The 17101-nt window shown below is 32.3% G+C and overlaps 1 protein-coding gene across 1 annotated transcript in view; it reads left to right on the top strand.

Annotated features, from left to right (window-relative positions):
* Positions 1 to 17101, top strand: part of PCCA (propionyl-CoA carboxylase subunit alpha) — a 459620-nt gene that overhangs the window by 287837 nt on the left and 154682 nt on the right. Inside the window, exon 19 of the mRNA XM_051984074.1 lies at positions 13032 to 13134. Within this exon, the coding sequence (XP_051840034.1) occupies positions 13032 to 13134 (103 nt within the window). The remainder of the gene's footprint in view (positions 1 to 13031; positions 13135 to 17101) is intronic.

Here is a 17101-nt window from a genome sequence, read left to right on the forward strand (position 1 = left end):
TTTTGGTCTATTTTCCCTGGCTTTTTGTTGAATGTAATTTTCATTGCATCATGGTCTGAAAAGGATGCATTTACTATTTCTGCTTTACTGTATTTGAGTTTGAAGTTTTTATGTCCTAATATATGGTCAGTTTTTTTTATAGGTTCCATGAACTGCTGAAAAGAAAGTGTACTCCTTTCTGTCTGCATTTAGTTTTCTTTCTATGCTCTCCTTACAGCACAGCTCAAATCCCACTTTCTGCCAGATTACTTTCCTGATTGCATCACTGAGTGCCTTGCTTCTGAGCTTATCTTCATTTGCTCCGTATATATCTTTTATGTATATAGTTGTTTATGTTTTTGCCTTTCTTTGTATCCACAGCACTTTGTATATTTTCTGGCTATGGGGAATAATTTCATAATTACTTTCATAATTTACAAAATGAATATAAAATATTAATACCAACGACCTTAGAAGTTTGTTGTGAAGGATAAGAATATCAGTTAATGTTACTATTTCTGTCTGACAGGCCTATTATAACAACACTATTCTTCCTGTAAAAGTAGATAAGCATAATAAAAATGATTCTAACAGATTTTAGTGAAATATTCTGTTTGAGTGGCTTTTTTTGAAAGACAGTTACTTGAATTTTACCCTATAGTTCATCTTTCTCTCAAAGAGAAACCTGTGAGAATTTAATATTTGCTTAGAAAATCAGTTTTTTTGTGTTGTATTATTATTATTATTTTAAAACATTTTCGTATTATATTTTATTCTGGTTCAGATATCTCTTAAATGAGTTTGGCATATATAATCCATATTATCACTAACCAGACCATTTGAAAACATGATCAAAAATATAAAATATTATTAGTAGTTCCAAATTATTCTAAAATATAACTTTTTTACATCATCATTAATATCAAAAAGCACTCAACTTCATGTCATAAATTCAATGAGTGATACTTTATTAACTTAATACTACCCTTAGGACATTATTCATTTACAACAGATTCTAATGATACTTAAAACCTTGTGAACCAGGAGAATTTTTTCACAATAACACACAATTTTGCTGAGTTACATGTTGCTTGTTAGGCCCTCAAAATAAAGTTGAAAAAAACTTTTTAAATTGAAAAAATCTAAAAAATAAACTCTTCACATTTATATGATCTATGATGTAGTGTTTGTCACCAAATGATGGCAGGCACCAAAAGTTGGTCATGTGAAGGCTTCACAATGGCCATTCTCTTTGGCAAAGGGCAGATTTATTTAGGGGAATAGCTTAAAGAGAAAATGAAGGGATACAATAGACACTGGAAATGGTAAATATGAAAGAGTGGGAGAGCATATGAAAGACAAGTTCTTCATTGGAACTCACAATTACCCAGTGGAAAAGGAACACTCCATGAGGTTGATGTTTGCCCTTAGCTGGCAGAATAAATCCTGAAAGGGACTTGGCACTCTAAAAGAGTTAGTTGTTAGGAGGCAAAGTGATGTTTGCAAATACAGTAGAGTTAGGGGAGATATCACTCCCCTAAGGGTGATATGTGACATGAGGGAGGAGAGCTGAGGAGATAGACACCATGAGGCAGAGTGGAGTGTCAGACTGACCCAAAGGTAGAGTAACAGCCATGGGATGACCCACAAGTAGATTTTATAGGGAAAATTTTACCTCAGGATCATGATTGAGATTTCTACAGAAGGTGGGTCTTAAGGTTTTAACATAACTTGGATTTCAGACTGGACTAACCTCCTTAAAGGGTGGAACCAGGGAGCTAAACTGATCTCTGTCAGAGCCTTCTGTCTGCTTGCCTCAAGGCAATTCTTTTTTTTTTTTTAATTAAAACTTTTTATTTTCAAAATATATACATGGAAAATTTTTGACATTCACTCCTATAAAACCCTGTATTCTAATTTTTTTCCATCATTTCCCCTCCCCCCCAGTTGTCAAGTGATCCAATATATATTAAACATGTGCAGTTCCTCTATACATATTTCCACAAATATGCTGTACAGGAAAAATCAGATCAAAAAGCAAAAGAAAGAGAAAGGGAAAAAAAAGCAAGCAAACAAAAACAAAAAGAGTGGAAAATACCATGTTCCTGTCCATGCTCAGTTCCCATAGTACTCTCTGAGTGCAGATGGCTCTCTCTGTCACAAGACCATTGGAAATAATCTGAATCATCTCATTGTTGATGAAAGTCACGTCCATCAGAATTGACCATTGTATAATCTTGCTGTTGTGTATAATAAAAGGATCAATTCTTTAGTTTCTCTTAGTCTTGGTCAACATTGTCTTTGATTATGGGAAAATTTGACAGGATGGTATTAATTATTGAACTGCTCATATTAAGGAGCAAACTGAAAAGTTCTGTTTTGATTAAGCTTTCCTTTAGCTTTGTCATTCTTCTCTAACATTTCTTGATTATTAATTTAGAAATAGGTTCCGTTACATACCTCTAAAACTCAGTTTCCCTATATAAAATAAAGGGGATGGATTAAGTAATCTTTACCATGACTTGAGCTTTAGAGTCTGTGATTCTATATTAATGAATTATCTGTCACTAATTTGGAAAGTAAAACAAAATTATTTTGATTTAGTTAAAAGTTTTATTGAACCTGAAAATGCACAATAAGTAAGGTCATTAGTCTGACTAGATTGTGTTTATTGTATTTTAAATATATTTGATATTTAACTTATTTTGCCAGATGTCAGTTTAGCCTACTCTGTTTTTGTCTCAGTTGTTTAAAAAAATGTATTTCAAAATAATTACGTGGTATTTTGCAAAAGTAAAATGATCTAGTATCATTTAATAACTTTAAAATATTTTAAATATTGGTATTTCAGACAGTAATTTTATCTCCTTTAATCAATAAGGATTTACTAAATCTTTATTATTTTCTAGATTCTGTGTTAAGTGCTAGGAAAACAAATGGAAAAAAAGAGAACTTCTGTCATTTAACTCAATATCCTTGTGCTGAACCCAAGGAGGTTGCAGGGGAGCTCTATTTGACTCCCTGTACCCCGAACCTGCCACTAGACCTCAACTAAACCCTAATTTCACTTAAGTACCCCATATCTAGACCTCATCAGTATGATACCCTATTTGGACAGGAGAAGGGAAGTAGGGAAGGAAGAGGGAAAAAGGGATGAAGGGAGGGAGAGAGGAGGGAAAGATAGAAAGTTGAAATAGGTGATCTCTAAAGACCCTTCCAACTCTAAATTCCACAGATTATTCCACAGATTATAAACTCAGAAAATAATGCATATCAAAAGAAAACTATTTTAGATTTTCTGTCATCTGTGACAGAAATTTAGAAATTTGTTTAGAAATTATTGGTTACTTATGTAGGATGGATAGACACTACTATTATAGTCTTTCCATTTTGATTCTTTTGCTTTTGGAATATTTGCTCTTCTCCATAGTTACTGATGTTTAATGTTTGTGTCACTTCAGAGCTACCTTAGTATTAACTAGCCGTGTGTGTGTGTGTGTGTGTGTGTGTGTGTGTGTTTGTGTGTGTTTATCTGTCGGTCTGTCTTTATCCTCAGTCTACTGTATGGTAGGTCTTAGAGGTGGATCAGATAGTGAGAAAGCTGCCACTATTCTGTACCCTTATAATACTTTAGACTTTGAAAGTATAAGATAAATATGGGGTTGTGCATGAAGTATCTTACTAGAAGCTCTGGACATCCCTAACCCTTCACTCTCCCCAAAGTTAAAAACCAAAGCCCTTATATCATTCCCCCTCCTACATTCCCACCTTCTTACCTCTCCTGCCAAGTAGATAAAAATAAAAGTATCATAGATGCTACAAAGGGATGTTTGAGGTTGAAGAGTTCAGAGCTTTTGTCTGAGAAACTGTGTTATGTTATTTATATTGTACTGGGATATTTTCTGTAACTTTCTGAATATTTTACTGATCTAATATCTTGTGGAGAAGTGAGTAATAATGTCTGGAATAATAGCATCACATATTTTTATACTTGTATGCATACACATATATATTTGCAGATATGTACCTTTGTTCATGTACACACACATTCACATAGAGAAAGCATGAAAACATTAATGGCTACAATTTTTTAACTACATACAACCAGAGTTTTAGGCCTCATCCATGCATTAGTATACAAATTTTTTTTAAGAAATAAAGAGGTCCTGTGAAACCATAGCTTTTATCTTTCTTCTACAGTGATAAACTTTTATGTTGGAGGGTTGAAAGTACTCAGATAATAAGTCTTAGATTTTTGTTTTATTTGGCAGTAGACTTCAGTTTTGAATTCCTTTTATCTATCCATTCCATTCTTTTATATTCATTCTGATAGCTTATGTTTCTATGAAGGATTTTTCTTTATATGTACTTACTGTATCAATAATACCTAAATTGTGTGGCTTTTCCACTCTTAAACATGCTGAAATGGACTCATCAATCAGTTACTGAATTTGTGTTTATCTTCTTTGAGACTGGGTGGGGAGAGGGGAGAAATAAGAAAACAATTCATATGTTAGATCTAAAGTTTCATTAAAATTGCTTATGCCTTGTCCCAGGCATTTTAAGTGGGCCATCTGTCTAAACATCTCTTTCTTTTTTTCTGATCATTTCCTCGACTTATTCATGAGCCATGGGAGGGCTCCTTTGTAGTCTCCATGTAGCTAGTTCAGTCTACCCCCACTGAATACATCTATGTGCTTGCATAACATATCTTTTCACAGTGCTGGAAATTCTCTGAACTTGGTTCAGATGAATGGCCCACTTTCTGAAGGTCTTTTTTCTTCTTGAAAAAATTTGTATGCAGAAACTGACCTCAGTGACTACAGAATCCAGCATATTATTCTTGATCATTTTTATATACCACCCGCTGTGAAAGTTATGATGAAGGATTTCTTAATGATTCTTTTGTCATTATCATTGTTTTAAGTCAATATTTTACGTTATTTTATTGCTAGATAGATAATGGCACAACTGAAAGCCAGCTTTGCTGAATGTCATCTAATATGGTTTTGAAATGTTCTTAATCCTTGGTAATTGGAAACCCTGCTTTGAGTTAAGTCTTTATTTATCGCAATGTATCGTAAAATATGGCACTTAATAGACATTGTAACATTTTTTAAAATGTATATTATATTTTATGTAGAGATGTATGATACTTAAGAATGCAGCGATATTTTTTAAAGTTCACTATATTGTCAGTAACAGATGACAGGTTTTCCACCACAAACAACAGAAAATTGTAGTTTTATTGAACTCTATATAGCAATTGGCTGATGGCAATCAAAGTGGACAGGCTTTAAAGCATTATTATTTGATTTGCTTTTGTGAATGCCTATTTATATTTGTTGCTTGTGTTTTTCTTATTTTTTCCTTCCTTTCTTTTTTTTTTTTTTCTTTTGAATAGAAAATATGCTAGTTTAATTGATGTCAGCTTTGTGGTTGAACAATAAGTTGCATGGATTTAAATTTTGATCAGATGGCAGTCCTCCTTACTGAAAATTTACTGAGGAAAGGAAGCATAGTTTTCTTTTGTGTCAGTGCTATTGTGATGTGTGAAGTGCAGTAAACCCACAAGACTTCTTTTTCTTCTTCTGGAACAAAAGAGTGTAGATAGCAATGAATTTCATAAAAATTAACTTTGAGACTAATTTAGATTAGAATAGATTTATATAACTATTAATACTTAGAGAGTTTAAATGTAACCTTAGTTATTCCTATTATATTCTTCCCTGAGAAAAATTCTTGATTGAATATTTTAAAATTTAAAGCATTTAAAATTTTAGAAAGTCAGAGTTAATATTTCTGTTTATAAGTTAACTCCCTCTTCTATCTCATCCATATGCAGCCCACTAATTTAACTAAATTAACTAAACTAAATTACCTTACACACACACACACACACACACACACACACACATACATACACACATACATATATATGTATATATCCCTCTAAAACTTTTTTTTTAAAATGCTGTCTTATACTTCATAGAGTCATAAAGATTTAGAATAGGAAAGTAAGGGAAATTTATTGGTCATCTGTCTTGGAAAGGTTTAAGGAATTTATGTCAAGATGGTCGAACCAGCTCTAGAAATCACTTCTCTTGATTCCTTAACTCTTGAACAAAGTTGGTTACTAAATAATGTTTATGTAATTGAATTTATTTAAATTCTCTCTTGGGCATTTATTTCACAAAGCATACTATTATATGTTATATGTTCTAATATCTTTTATGTTTATCCTATATTTACTTTACTTCTCTCAGACTCAGTTTCCTCACTTATAAAACAGGAATAATAGCACATCCTTCACAGAATTGAGAGAATCAAATGAAATAATATATGTTAAGTATCTTGGAAGTGCTTCCTAAATAGCTATTATTGTCATGATTATTATTTACTTTAAATTTTGCTTTCTACTTTGTATCATTATAGCCAGTGGGGGGGGGGAGGGGGAGAGAGAGAAAGAGAGAGAGAGAGAAAGAGAGAGAGAGAGAGAGAGTGTGTGTGTGTGTATCTATATTTATATCTATCTATCTTTCTAGCTACATATATATGTATGTATATGTATATCCATTATTAAAATTTGTAGAAGATATATTAATTCCACAAGTTGATTTTTCTGTGCTGTGGGTAGTAGAAAAAATGTTGAATTTGGACTTTTTGAATCATAGAATGGCAAGGAATCTTAGAGAAATTAAAGATGAGAGTAAAGATGAAGTAACCTGTCTAAGGTTGTAGCAGAGTGAGAATTTAAACATGTCTTGTGACTTCAAAACTGGTAGACCTTGCATTAAATTCTTACTCTGAGATGAATTCATTTTACATTTCTGGACCCACATAAACAAAAGCTCTTCAGGATCCTGAATAAACTTTACTGCAATTTATTTTTATTTGTTTGTTTATTTTGGTGAGACAATTGAGGTTAATCATGTGGTTTGTGCTAGTCATTGATGCTACAATGATAAAAAATGAAAAAAAGAAATTCCTTGCTTGTCCTCAAGAAACTTTAAATCTCTGAAAACACCTACATTTGTAATCCCATCCCCAATTAAATAAATCGTCATTTTTAAGGGAATCACTGGCAGTTGGCAGGAATCAAGAAAGATCTCCCATCAAAGGTGGTACTTTAGCTGAGTATTGAAGGAAACTATAGATTGGGAGAGGGATTCATTCCAGTCATGGGTAACAACCTTGGCAGTGACACAGACATGGGAGAGTGTTATATATGAGGACTTGAAAGAAAACCAGTTTGTCTGAAATATAGAATGGAAGAAGAGTAATGTATGTTAATGCTGAAAGGTAAGATTGAAACTAATATGTGAAAGCCTAAATGACTTAAAAGTTTGCATTTGGTCTCAGAAATATTACAGAACCATTTGAGTTTTTCTTGAGTAAGTGAATGATAAAATAAGACATGTACTTTAGTAGGGAAGTCACTGTTGCAGCTATGTGGAGATCACATAGTGGGGAAGCAAGAAAGCCAAATTGGAGGCTATTTAAGTGTTTGAATAAAGGAGAGGGAACTCTTATAAGTGGTAAAGGTAGCATCAACAGGCTTAGATAGATAGAATCAAGTGATTATATAGAATGAAAACCTTTTTTTTTTTTTTTTTAAATTAGTGCCTTTTAAACCAATGGTACCTTTGAAAGAAATGGGGAAGTTAAGAAGAGGGATGGGTGTGGGAGTTGGGGAAAAATAATATTTTGTGTTTTCAACATGTTAAACTTTAGATGCCTAAGTGACATCGAGTTTGAAAAGCTTGTTTGGTTCACTTGCTTTCAGTTATATCCAAGTCTTCGGACCCTATGTGTGTTGAGGGGGGGGGGGGGGGAAGAGGAGATCCTGCTAATTAGTCCACAGTTAACATATCCAGAAATGAACTCATGTACTTTCCCTAAACCTGTCTTGTTTTTAACCTGTTAATTGGCACTGTCTTCCAAAGTAACCAAAGCTTCTAAAACTTACACTTTGGAGAATCTTTACTTTTTATCTTTTCTCTTGTTTCATACTACCTCTATAAATTTTAAATATGACCAGTACTTCTACAATATGTTTTACATCCTTGTCCTCATCTGTGTTCAAAATGCCATAATAGAAGTTCAGATTCCCATCAAATATTTTTCTGGACTATTATGAGTCTCGTGACAGTTTTCCCTCTTCCAGTTTTTTTTTCTTAGAATACTGTACACAGCTAATATTCATAAGTCTTTAGTAGCCTATATTTGTTTATAAGATAAAATGTAGCCTTGGTATGAAATTTAAGATTTATAACAATAGAATTCTAACCCATTTTTCTAAAATTATTCCATTTCATTCCATATTTATTCCAACAAAATCAATTGCTTCCTATTTCCAGAATTCAGGCTGTTGTTTGCATAGAGATAGATCTTTTTGCCTGGATCCTTCCTTATTTGTATCTACTTAATAAATTCCTCTTTAAGGTCCAGTTTAAGTGCTACTCTTCCATGAAGACTTGCCCTATCTCCTCAGATGAAAGTGATGTTTTTCTCTCCAGATTTATCTAAAATATTTTAGTTTTACTTTAACTTTCCTCTGTCATTTTTTATGGAATTATTTTCCTTAATGAAGTTATTTACCTCATATCAAAAAATTCTTTTTTATCAGTGCAGTTTTGTTATCTCTTTTACCATTTGACTAATTCAATTTTTTAAGGCGTCATTTTCTTAACTCTTTTTTGTACTTTTTTTTACCCAGCCATTATCTTTTCATGATTTTCTTACATTCCTCTCATATCTTTCCCCAATTTTTCCTTTACCACTGCCATTTGATTTTTCCAAAAGAAAAAAAAAAAAAGACTCCTTTTTTTTTTTTTTTTTTGGCCCTTTCATTTTTCCAGAGATTATTTTTGGGCTTGCATCCACTTTGCATTTTTCTTTGACACTTTGCTTGTAACTATTTCAGGTTATATTCTTTCAAATTTGTATTTTGATCTTCCATCTCCAAAGTAGTCTTTTATTGTCAGGTTTTTGTGTGTGTGTGTGTTGTTTATTTTGTTGTTTGTTTTGTTCTTTTGATTGTTCATGGATGCTCATTTTTTTAGTCTTTTTCTTGACTTCGAACTTTCTGTTAAAGTTGGTCTCTCTTCACCTAAAGATGAGCTTCAGGCTTTTTTTGCTGGGGGGGAGAGCGCACTTCTGGCCATTTATAAGGTTTTAGTGCTTCTAAGATGATACGATCCTGGCATGTTGTGGTCTTTGTGGTCTCTTGGTCTGGGCTGTGGTACTTACCTAGGAAGGGTCCCTGCTTAATTACGGATTGCTCTTCAGAGAGCATCTAATCCCTTTAGACTACAAGTACTATTGCTTTTTGGGTCCCTGCTCATTTTCAGTCACAAGTGCATGCACTTTTTTTCTACTCTCTAACTGTGACATAAAAGTGAGTATAGGCAGTGGAGTTGTCAAACACCACCCAATTTTGAGCCCATTGTTAGCATAGGAGTATCATGTAATCTCTTTCTGAACAGTTTTCCAGTCCCTTTATTTTGTTTGGTCTGAGAGCTTCTGAAGTTACTGCTGCCACCCCTAAGGCTTTTAGCTGCTGATTCTACAATGTGTGGGCTGCACTCACTGTAGTGTCACAGCAACACTCTCCTTCCAACCCTCCTATATTGTCTTGGAGGAGAAATTCCTCACCTTTACCATTTGTTAGTGGTGCAAGGACAATGTTGAAAGAATTAGACTGAAATGCTTCTTCTACTTTCCCATCTTGGCTACACCTCATATTTAATAAATGTTCTTCAATTGAATGAAATCTGGAAGAGATTGATTTGATCAAAATGAAAAATAGTAGTTCATGCTGAATACAATATAATTCTGAGGGAAATTGGTAATATCTTTTAAAGATATTTCAAAGTTTGGAAAATTTAAAAAACATAGACTAGATGATGATGCTTTGTGTCTCATGAAAAGGCAACTGAGGAAAATGTGAGAAAAAAATAAGCCTTTATGACTATTTCTCCTCCTTGTAAGAATTGTTTTATAACATCTTCCTCTGATAAAAAAAAAAAAGTAGAACTAAAATTACTAGCTGCAGAAGGTTTATCTTCCTCACTTTCCCATTACTTTTAACAAAAAACGTACATATAGACCTTAATAAACAAATATATAAATACACCTTAATAAATGAAAGTTAAGTTGGTGAACAAGTATAAGATGTTTGTTCCTAAAATTTGGCAGGGAGGCAAAAACAGAATAAAGAAAATGGGTTAAAATAGAAAGCAAATGAAACCCGAATCTGAAGCAATAGGAAATGAAACAGGCCCATATCTAGAAAATAAGAAAGAAAAGTGAGGAGGTTAACAGAAGGGAGAAGAGAAGTGGAAGGGGAAAGGGATAAACGAGGGGAAGGGCTGTTTGAAGAAGGTAGTGATCAGAAGCAAAATGGTGGGAATGAGGGAAAGGGAAAAAAGAAAGAGAGAAGTATAACTTGGGGAAAATAAGCTGGCAGAAAATATAGTTAGTAATTTTAAGTGTAAATGTGAATTCTCCCATAAAATGGAAGAAGGAAGCAGACTGGATTAAAAGCCAGAATGTTACAATATGTTGTTTACAAGAAACACATTTAAACAGAGTGATGCTTACAGAGTAAAGGTAAAAGACTGGAGCAAAATCTATTATGCTTCATCTGAAGTAACAAAAAGTAGGGGTAGCAATCCTGATTTTAGATCAAGCAAAAGCAAAAATAGATTTAATTCAAAGAGATAAGCTTGGAAATTACATCTTGCTAAAGGATATCATGATTTAGACATAAAAAGTGATATTATAAGCAAATTAGAACAACAAAGGATAGTCTATATCTCAAATCTGTGAAGAAGGAAGATCTGTGGCCAAAGAATTGGAATACATTATGGAATGTAAAATGGGCAATTTTGGTTATATTAAGTTTAAAAAATTTTGTATAAACAAAACAAATGCAGACAAGATTAAAAGGGAAGCAATAAATTGGGGGGGGAAATTTACATCCAAGGAATATATAATATATAAAGGCTTCATTTCTAAAATATATAGTGTATTGACTTAAATTTATGAGAATTCATTCCCCAGTTGATAAATGGTCAAATTGAACAATTTTCTGATGAAGCAAGTAGAGCTGTTTCTAGTCATATGAAAAAAATGCTCTAAATCATTATTGATCAGAGAACTGCATTTTAAGACAACTCTGAGGTACTAATTACTACACACCTCTCAGATTGACTAAGATGACAGGGAGAGAATATGGGAAAAGTGGAACACTAATACATTGTTGGTGGAATTGTGAATGCATACCACCATTCTGGAGAGTAGTTTGGAACTGATCCCAAAAGGTCCGCACACCCTTTAATCCAGCAGTGTCTCTAATGGGTCTTTATCCCAAAGAGATCATAAAGGAAAAAGGATCTAGATATGCAAAAAATTTTGTAGCAGTCCTTTTCATAATGGCAAGGAACTGGAAACTGAGTGGATGCCCATCAGTTGGAGAATGGCTGAAATAAGTTACAGTATATGAATGTTATGGAATATTATTGTTCTATAAGAAACGATCTTCAGGATGATTTCAGAGAGGCCTGGAGAGACTTACATGAACTGATGTTAAATGGAGTAGAACCAGGAGAACACTATATATAGAAGCAACAAGATTATGTGATTATCAATTCTGATGGACATGACTCTTTTCAGCAATTAGTTGATTCAGGCCAGTCCCAGTGGTCTTGTGATGAAGATAGCCTTCTGGACCCAGAGAGAGGACTATGGGGATTGTGGTTCACAAAATAGTATTTTCAATCTTTTTTTTTTTTGTTATTTGCTTGCTTTTTTTTTCCCTTTCTCATTTTTTTTTCCTTTTTATCTGATTTTTCTTGTGCATCATAATAATTGTGGAAATACATATGGAAGAATTGCACATGTTTAACATATTGGATTACCCCCCATCTAGGCGAGAGGGTGGGAAGGAAAAAAATTTGGAACACAAGGTTTTGCAAAAGTGAATGTTGAAAATTATCTATGCATATGTTTTGAAAATAAGCAGCTTTAATTATAATAAAAAAATAAGAAGAAAAGAAATAATATGAGGTTAAAGAAGAACCAATTTCAGGCCTAAAGACTATTTCAAAGTTTTATACTTTACAGTTATAATCCTGTATTTCATATTTCTCCTTATCTTTTTAGTAGTCAGTCCTTATGCAATTAAACTCTATAGGACTCCTCATTGGTGTCTTAGAGTTCAGAGAGTCCTTATAATCCCACATTAACAAATTTAGACTGGTTTGCCATTTCCTTTTCCAGTTGTTTAAGGAAAATAGAGCTTAAGTGACTTGCCCATAGTCACACAGCTCACAGGCTTCTGAGTATGGATTTGAACTCTGATCTTCCTGACTCCAGGCCCAGTGCTTTAGCCACTGAGCCACCTAAGCTGCCTTCATTCCTCATATGAAAATAGAGAAAAATGTGTTCCTTGCCTTAGTTATAACATCAAATGTGTTTTTCTAGAAAAAGATCGTTCTTTGTAATAATGTGATATAGTTGAGAAAATAAGATTTTCATTCAGGATGCCTGAGTTCAAATCCTATGTTACTTTCTAGCTCTTCAAGTTAGTTATCCAGTTGGAGCCTCAGTTTCTTCATTCATACTATTGGAGTAGGATTACACAACTTTATGGGGTTTTCATAATCAAAAAAGTGTGTTTTGCAAATATTAAAGTATATGTAAATGTGAATTTCATACTGCTGTGTTTAACATCTTTTTTTTTTTTTTTTGGAGTGGGGGTTCATCTGACCTAGAACCTAAAGATGTTTAACATAATTTCTTTGTGAAAATGTGTTGCAAGCTGTAAACATATTTTTATAAAATAGCTAATTTATGATTTGGTGACAATTTTGCGAGTAGGGTTGCTTTTTTTTTTTTTTTAAGGATAGTTAATTTTACATGTTCTTTTTGACTCCATCATTAACTTAATTTCAATTTTTGAAAGAAACTCAAGCAAGGGAGACCAATTTAATGAAAAAGGGAGTAATATGAAAATATTAATTACTTTTCTTTCTTTTCTTGTTTAGAGTTCCCATTCTTAAACCAAAAATAGCACACTGGGATCTATCAATCAAAATGGGAGATGAAATTCATTCTGTCATAGCATCAAACAATGGTTCAAAATTTTGTGTAAGTTTTATTAATTTTTTTTTTAGTAATTTTGAAATAATGAATAAGTGCAAATTATAGTTCTAAAACTGTTTATCAGTTCTGTTTTGCTTTTCTGTAACCTGGTATAGTTATGCAGATGTTTCATATTTTGTACCATCTCAAGCATATTCTTTCCTTAAATGAAAATAAAATTTCTTCTTTTATTTGTGAGGTCCAAGAATTTTAGTTAATTGAATATACCACAAAACCTAGATAAAATCAGAAGTTATTCATTTAGAAACTTTCTTATTGGTCAAACTTTCATAATATTGTGATAGCCTTTTGACAGGCTGCCTAGATCTTCCTTGGAGAGAATATAGAAAGAACCTTTTTAATTCTAGGATATAATAAGCATTTATATCAAGCTGCAAATGTCTGAATACAGTAGCATGCATGTAATTTAAAAAATCTGTCATTTGTAGACTGAAAAGGTATCTTGAGAAAATTGTTTTATCCCTGTGCTCTGATAGATTTAATCTTTAGCATTTTACAACATCTTTAGTTTCTTCAATTGGTCCCACTCTTTGTGACCCCATCTGATGATATTGGAATGGTTTTTCATTTTCTTCTCTAGATCATATTGCAGATGATAAAACTTAGGCAAACCATTTTAAGTGACTTCTCCAAGGTTATATTAATGTCTTAGGCCAGATTTTAGTTCCATTCACGTTTTCTCTCTCTGTTCTGGCAGTATATTTATGGCACCACTTTGCTACACATACTAAGAAAGTTGTTATGCTATTGCCACAATAAATTTTATATTAAACTATGTTATATTAGATTTATATTACCCTCTTGACGGTTGTTTTGGATTTTTTCCTCCAGTTCTTTGAGAAGTTAGTTCTCACATAAGATCTAAGTAAAGCAATAATAAAAATATTAGAATATCATAATAGGTAAAGCTGAACAAGACTTCAGGTAATTGATCTTGGTCATTACTGAAAATGACAGTTTTTCAAGATTTATTGAAACCTGGTCAGTTTGGATATTTGACAAAATTTTGTTTGTTTTGTACATTAAAATTGCTGATTCCACTATTATTAAGGTATTACACTGAAATATTACATAAGTCATGAAAATAAATAAAATGTCATATGTCATTTATAGCAGATTTGTGCAGTTCACTAGATTAAATATAAGTGCATAAGGGTAATATAAGTATAATATAAGTATTATCTCTTTGTAAAGGGCTGATTTTGAATAGATCACAGTAATGTAGCTCTGATTAAGTGCCTAGTTTCCTACAAATATTTAGGTGCATTCGAGATAAGAAGCATTATGTGTGGGAATGAGGGAAGCTCCCCCACTCTCTCCTCCTCCCTTTCCCCCCCCACCCCACCCCCTTATTTCATGCAGTCATGCCATGGCCAGAGTTTAACAGCCCTACACTCCAGGATTTATCTTCAACCCTGTCCTTCCCTCTCAATTGTTTCTTCATTCCCAGAGAAGTATGAACTTGGAACCTACCAGCAGGCATCCACAAGTGCCTGAACATTTGCTACCCAATGATAAGTAAGGGGCCTGAGTTCTACAATTATCTCTTACTTAGGGAAAAGTCTAAATTAGAGGTATTAAACCATAATTCCACAAATTACAGCTTTACCTGGCTCTTAAACAAATTCACCAAATATCTCAATTTATCTTTGATCTCCTTCTGAACAGGATTTCTGTTTCAACAGTACATCATCAATAGGTAAATTTATCCTTTCTCAGGATAGTCAAATTGCAGCTAACATAGTTTACTAGAAAGAAAATGAATTCGATGACAGGTCTACTTAAATTAGTCAAAAAAATCATCTTGGTTAACAGTTGTTTAATCTCCATTTTATTAAATTTAATATTTAGTTATGGACATTGTATATTTCTCATTGTTTTGTTTTTTGCTGATGCAATTGGGGTTAAGTGACTTGCTGCAGGGTCACACAGCTATGAAGTGTTAAGTGTCTGAGACCAGATTTGAACTCAAGGCCTCCTGACTTCAGGGCTGGTGCTCTCTCTACTGTACCACTTAGCTGCCCTCTGACATTGTGTATTTCTTATGGAAATAGTTATTTTTGCTTTTTAAAGCCAAAGAAGTCTTATATTCCAGTTGACATAAGGTAAATGGTATTATCCAAAACATAAAATGTTGTCTATATAAATATTAGATGTGCTTTTGATAGTAGATTTCAAAGGAAAATAAAATCTTCTATGAAAAAATAGTAAATTGTTTTAGTGGTTTTGTTAGAAAAATATCTTACATTTGTAGTCTCTTAATTTTTCAAGATATTCAAGATGAAATTAGCTAATATATTTGTGTTCTTTATTTGTTTTTTAAAGGGGGAAAAAGACATTTTCTATTCAGAGAGAATTTAAATTTAGAGAATGTTAGATTTGTGCTGAAAGGTTCACTTTTATTATGGAAAAGATAATTACTTAGACATCCCAAACTCCCAATCATGTAGACACTTTGAGAAATATCAACATGTTGAAAGATGCCCCCAAATTAATAGATCAGCAGTGGAAACTGCAGAGCACAGGTGTAAGGAGCTGTATGTGAGAAAGACATACTGGTATAATGGGGCAAATTATTGCAAGAGGAGGCAAACTGTTTTATCTTCCAAGTGTATCCACCTGTCTATTAACATGTTGTACTAGAGTTTATAAGCTGATTAACCAAGCACTTTACAATTTTTCAAAGTATTTAAATGTTTTTGCAACTTTTATGGGTTTAACTTCCTATAAATAAATCATTTTAATTTTAAATCATATTTTAAAGCTGTCCAATTCCAACTTGCTTTTTCTTAAATTTTAATACTGTTGTCTTTATGTAATATTATTTCAAGTTTATTTTCCTTTACTATAATGTCTCTGTCCTTCAAGTATTAACAAGTCTATGAAAGATCTGCTCCTTATGTCATAAATATGTTATGACATATTGTTATGCATGTTTGTCAATATATTTTTAATGTATTTATCAGTATATAGTTGTGGTCATTTTATAATAATTATTGACATTGGTACACAATGATTTCTAAAAGCAGACTTCTTCCTTTTCTTTGGCATACTTATTAAATATTCTAGCACTTCCTTCCTGGATTTTAGGATGATAATGTTTCAAGTTCTGTTTCTTCAAAGTTGGTATTTTATCTTTGAGCCTAGAATATTTTTTAAAGGAAAGAGGTACATGTATTTGTGTTCCTCCAAGATTTATTATTATCTTTTCCTGTTATCTTAGCAAATCTGAGAGATGTGAAGTGGTATTTCAGTCTTAATTTGCATTTCTCTAATTTTCTTAGGAAAATGGTTAAGGTATTTATTACAATGAGGATTCTTTGTTTTTGACACAATTTTCTTCTGAATTTGAGATTTAACAACTTTGCAAATTATATTTTATAACATGATCTTGTGGGTTTGATTTTTTAAAAAAAGTATGTCTTTTTTCTTAATGAAAAGAAAAGATATACAACTCGATTTGACAGATAGAAAGACATTTTAAAATATGAACACCACATTCAAAATAAATATTGATGTGGCATTAAAATAAAGTCAAGGGGTAAAATTTGTTAGCTTCATTTGAATCACAAAAAAGTAGGAGAGTGGACCATGTTGTCAGACAAGAGGACAGCAAAAAATAAGCTCTTTGAAGGCAGAGAAATTTTGTTTTATCTTTACATTTTTAGAGTTTTAGAAATAGTCTATGCTTGTTGAATTGAATATATAGAACTTTAAAGTGCTTAATTAAAAATATCTTAGATAATGAAAAATGTAAAAATCAGATATATATGCATATATATAATATATATTCATTGAATCACTACATTAATTTATTTAAAGGAAAAATTATTTGAATTGTAAAAAGCATAAGTAATAAGACACTAATTGTATCTAACTTTTATACATTTCTTTCACATTTTGACAGATCTAATAAAACAATAAATGAGGCAAAATTTAAGGATCAGAAAAA

This window comes from Antechinus flavipes, chromosome 3, assembly GCF_016432865.1.
Source record: "Antechinus flavipes isolate AdamAnt ecotype Samford, QLD, Australia chromosome 3, AdamAnt_v2, whole genome shotgun sequence".
Classification (NCBI taxonomy): Eukaryota; Metazoa; Chordata; class Mammalia; order Dasyuromorphia; family Dasyuridae; genus Antechinus; species Antechinus flavipes.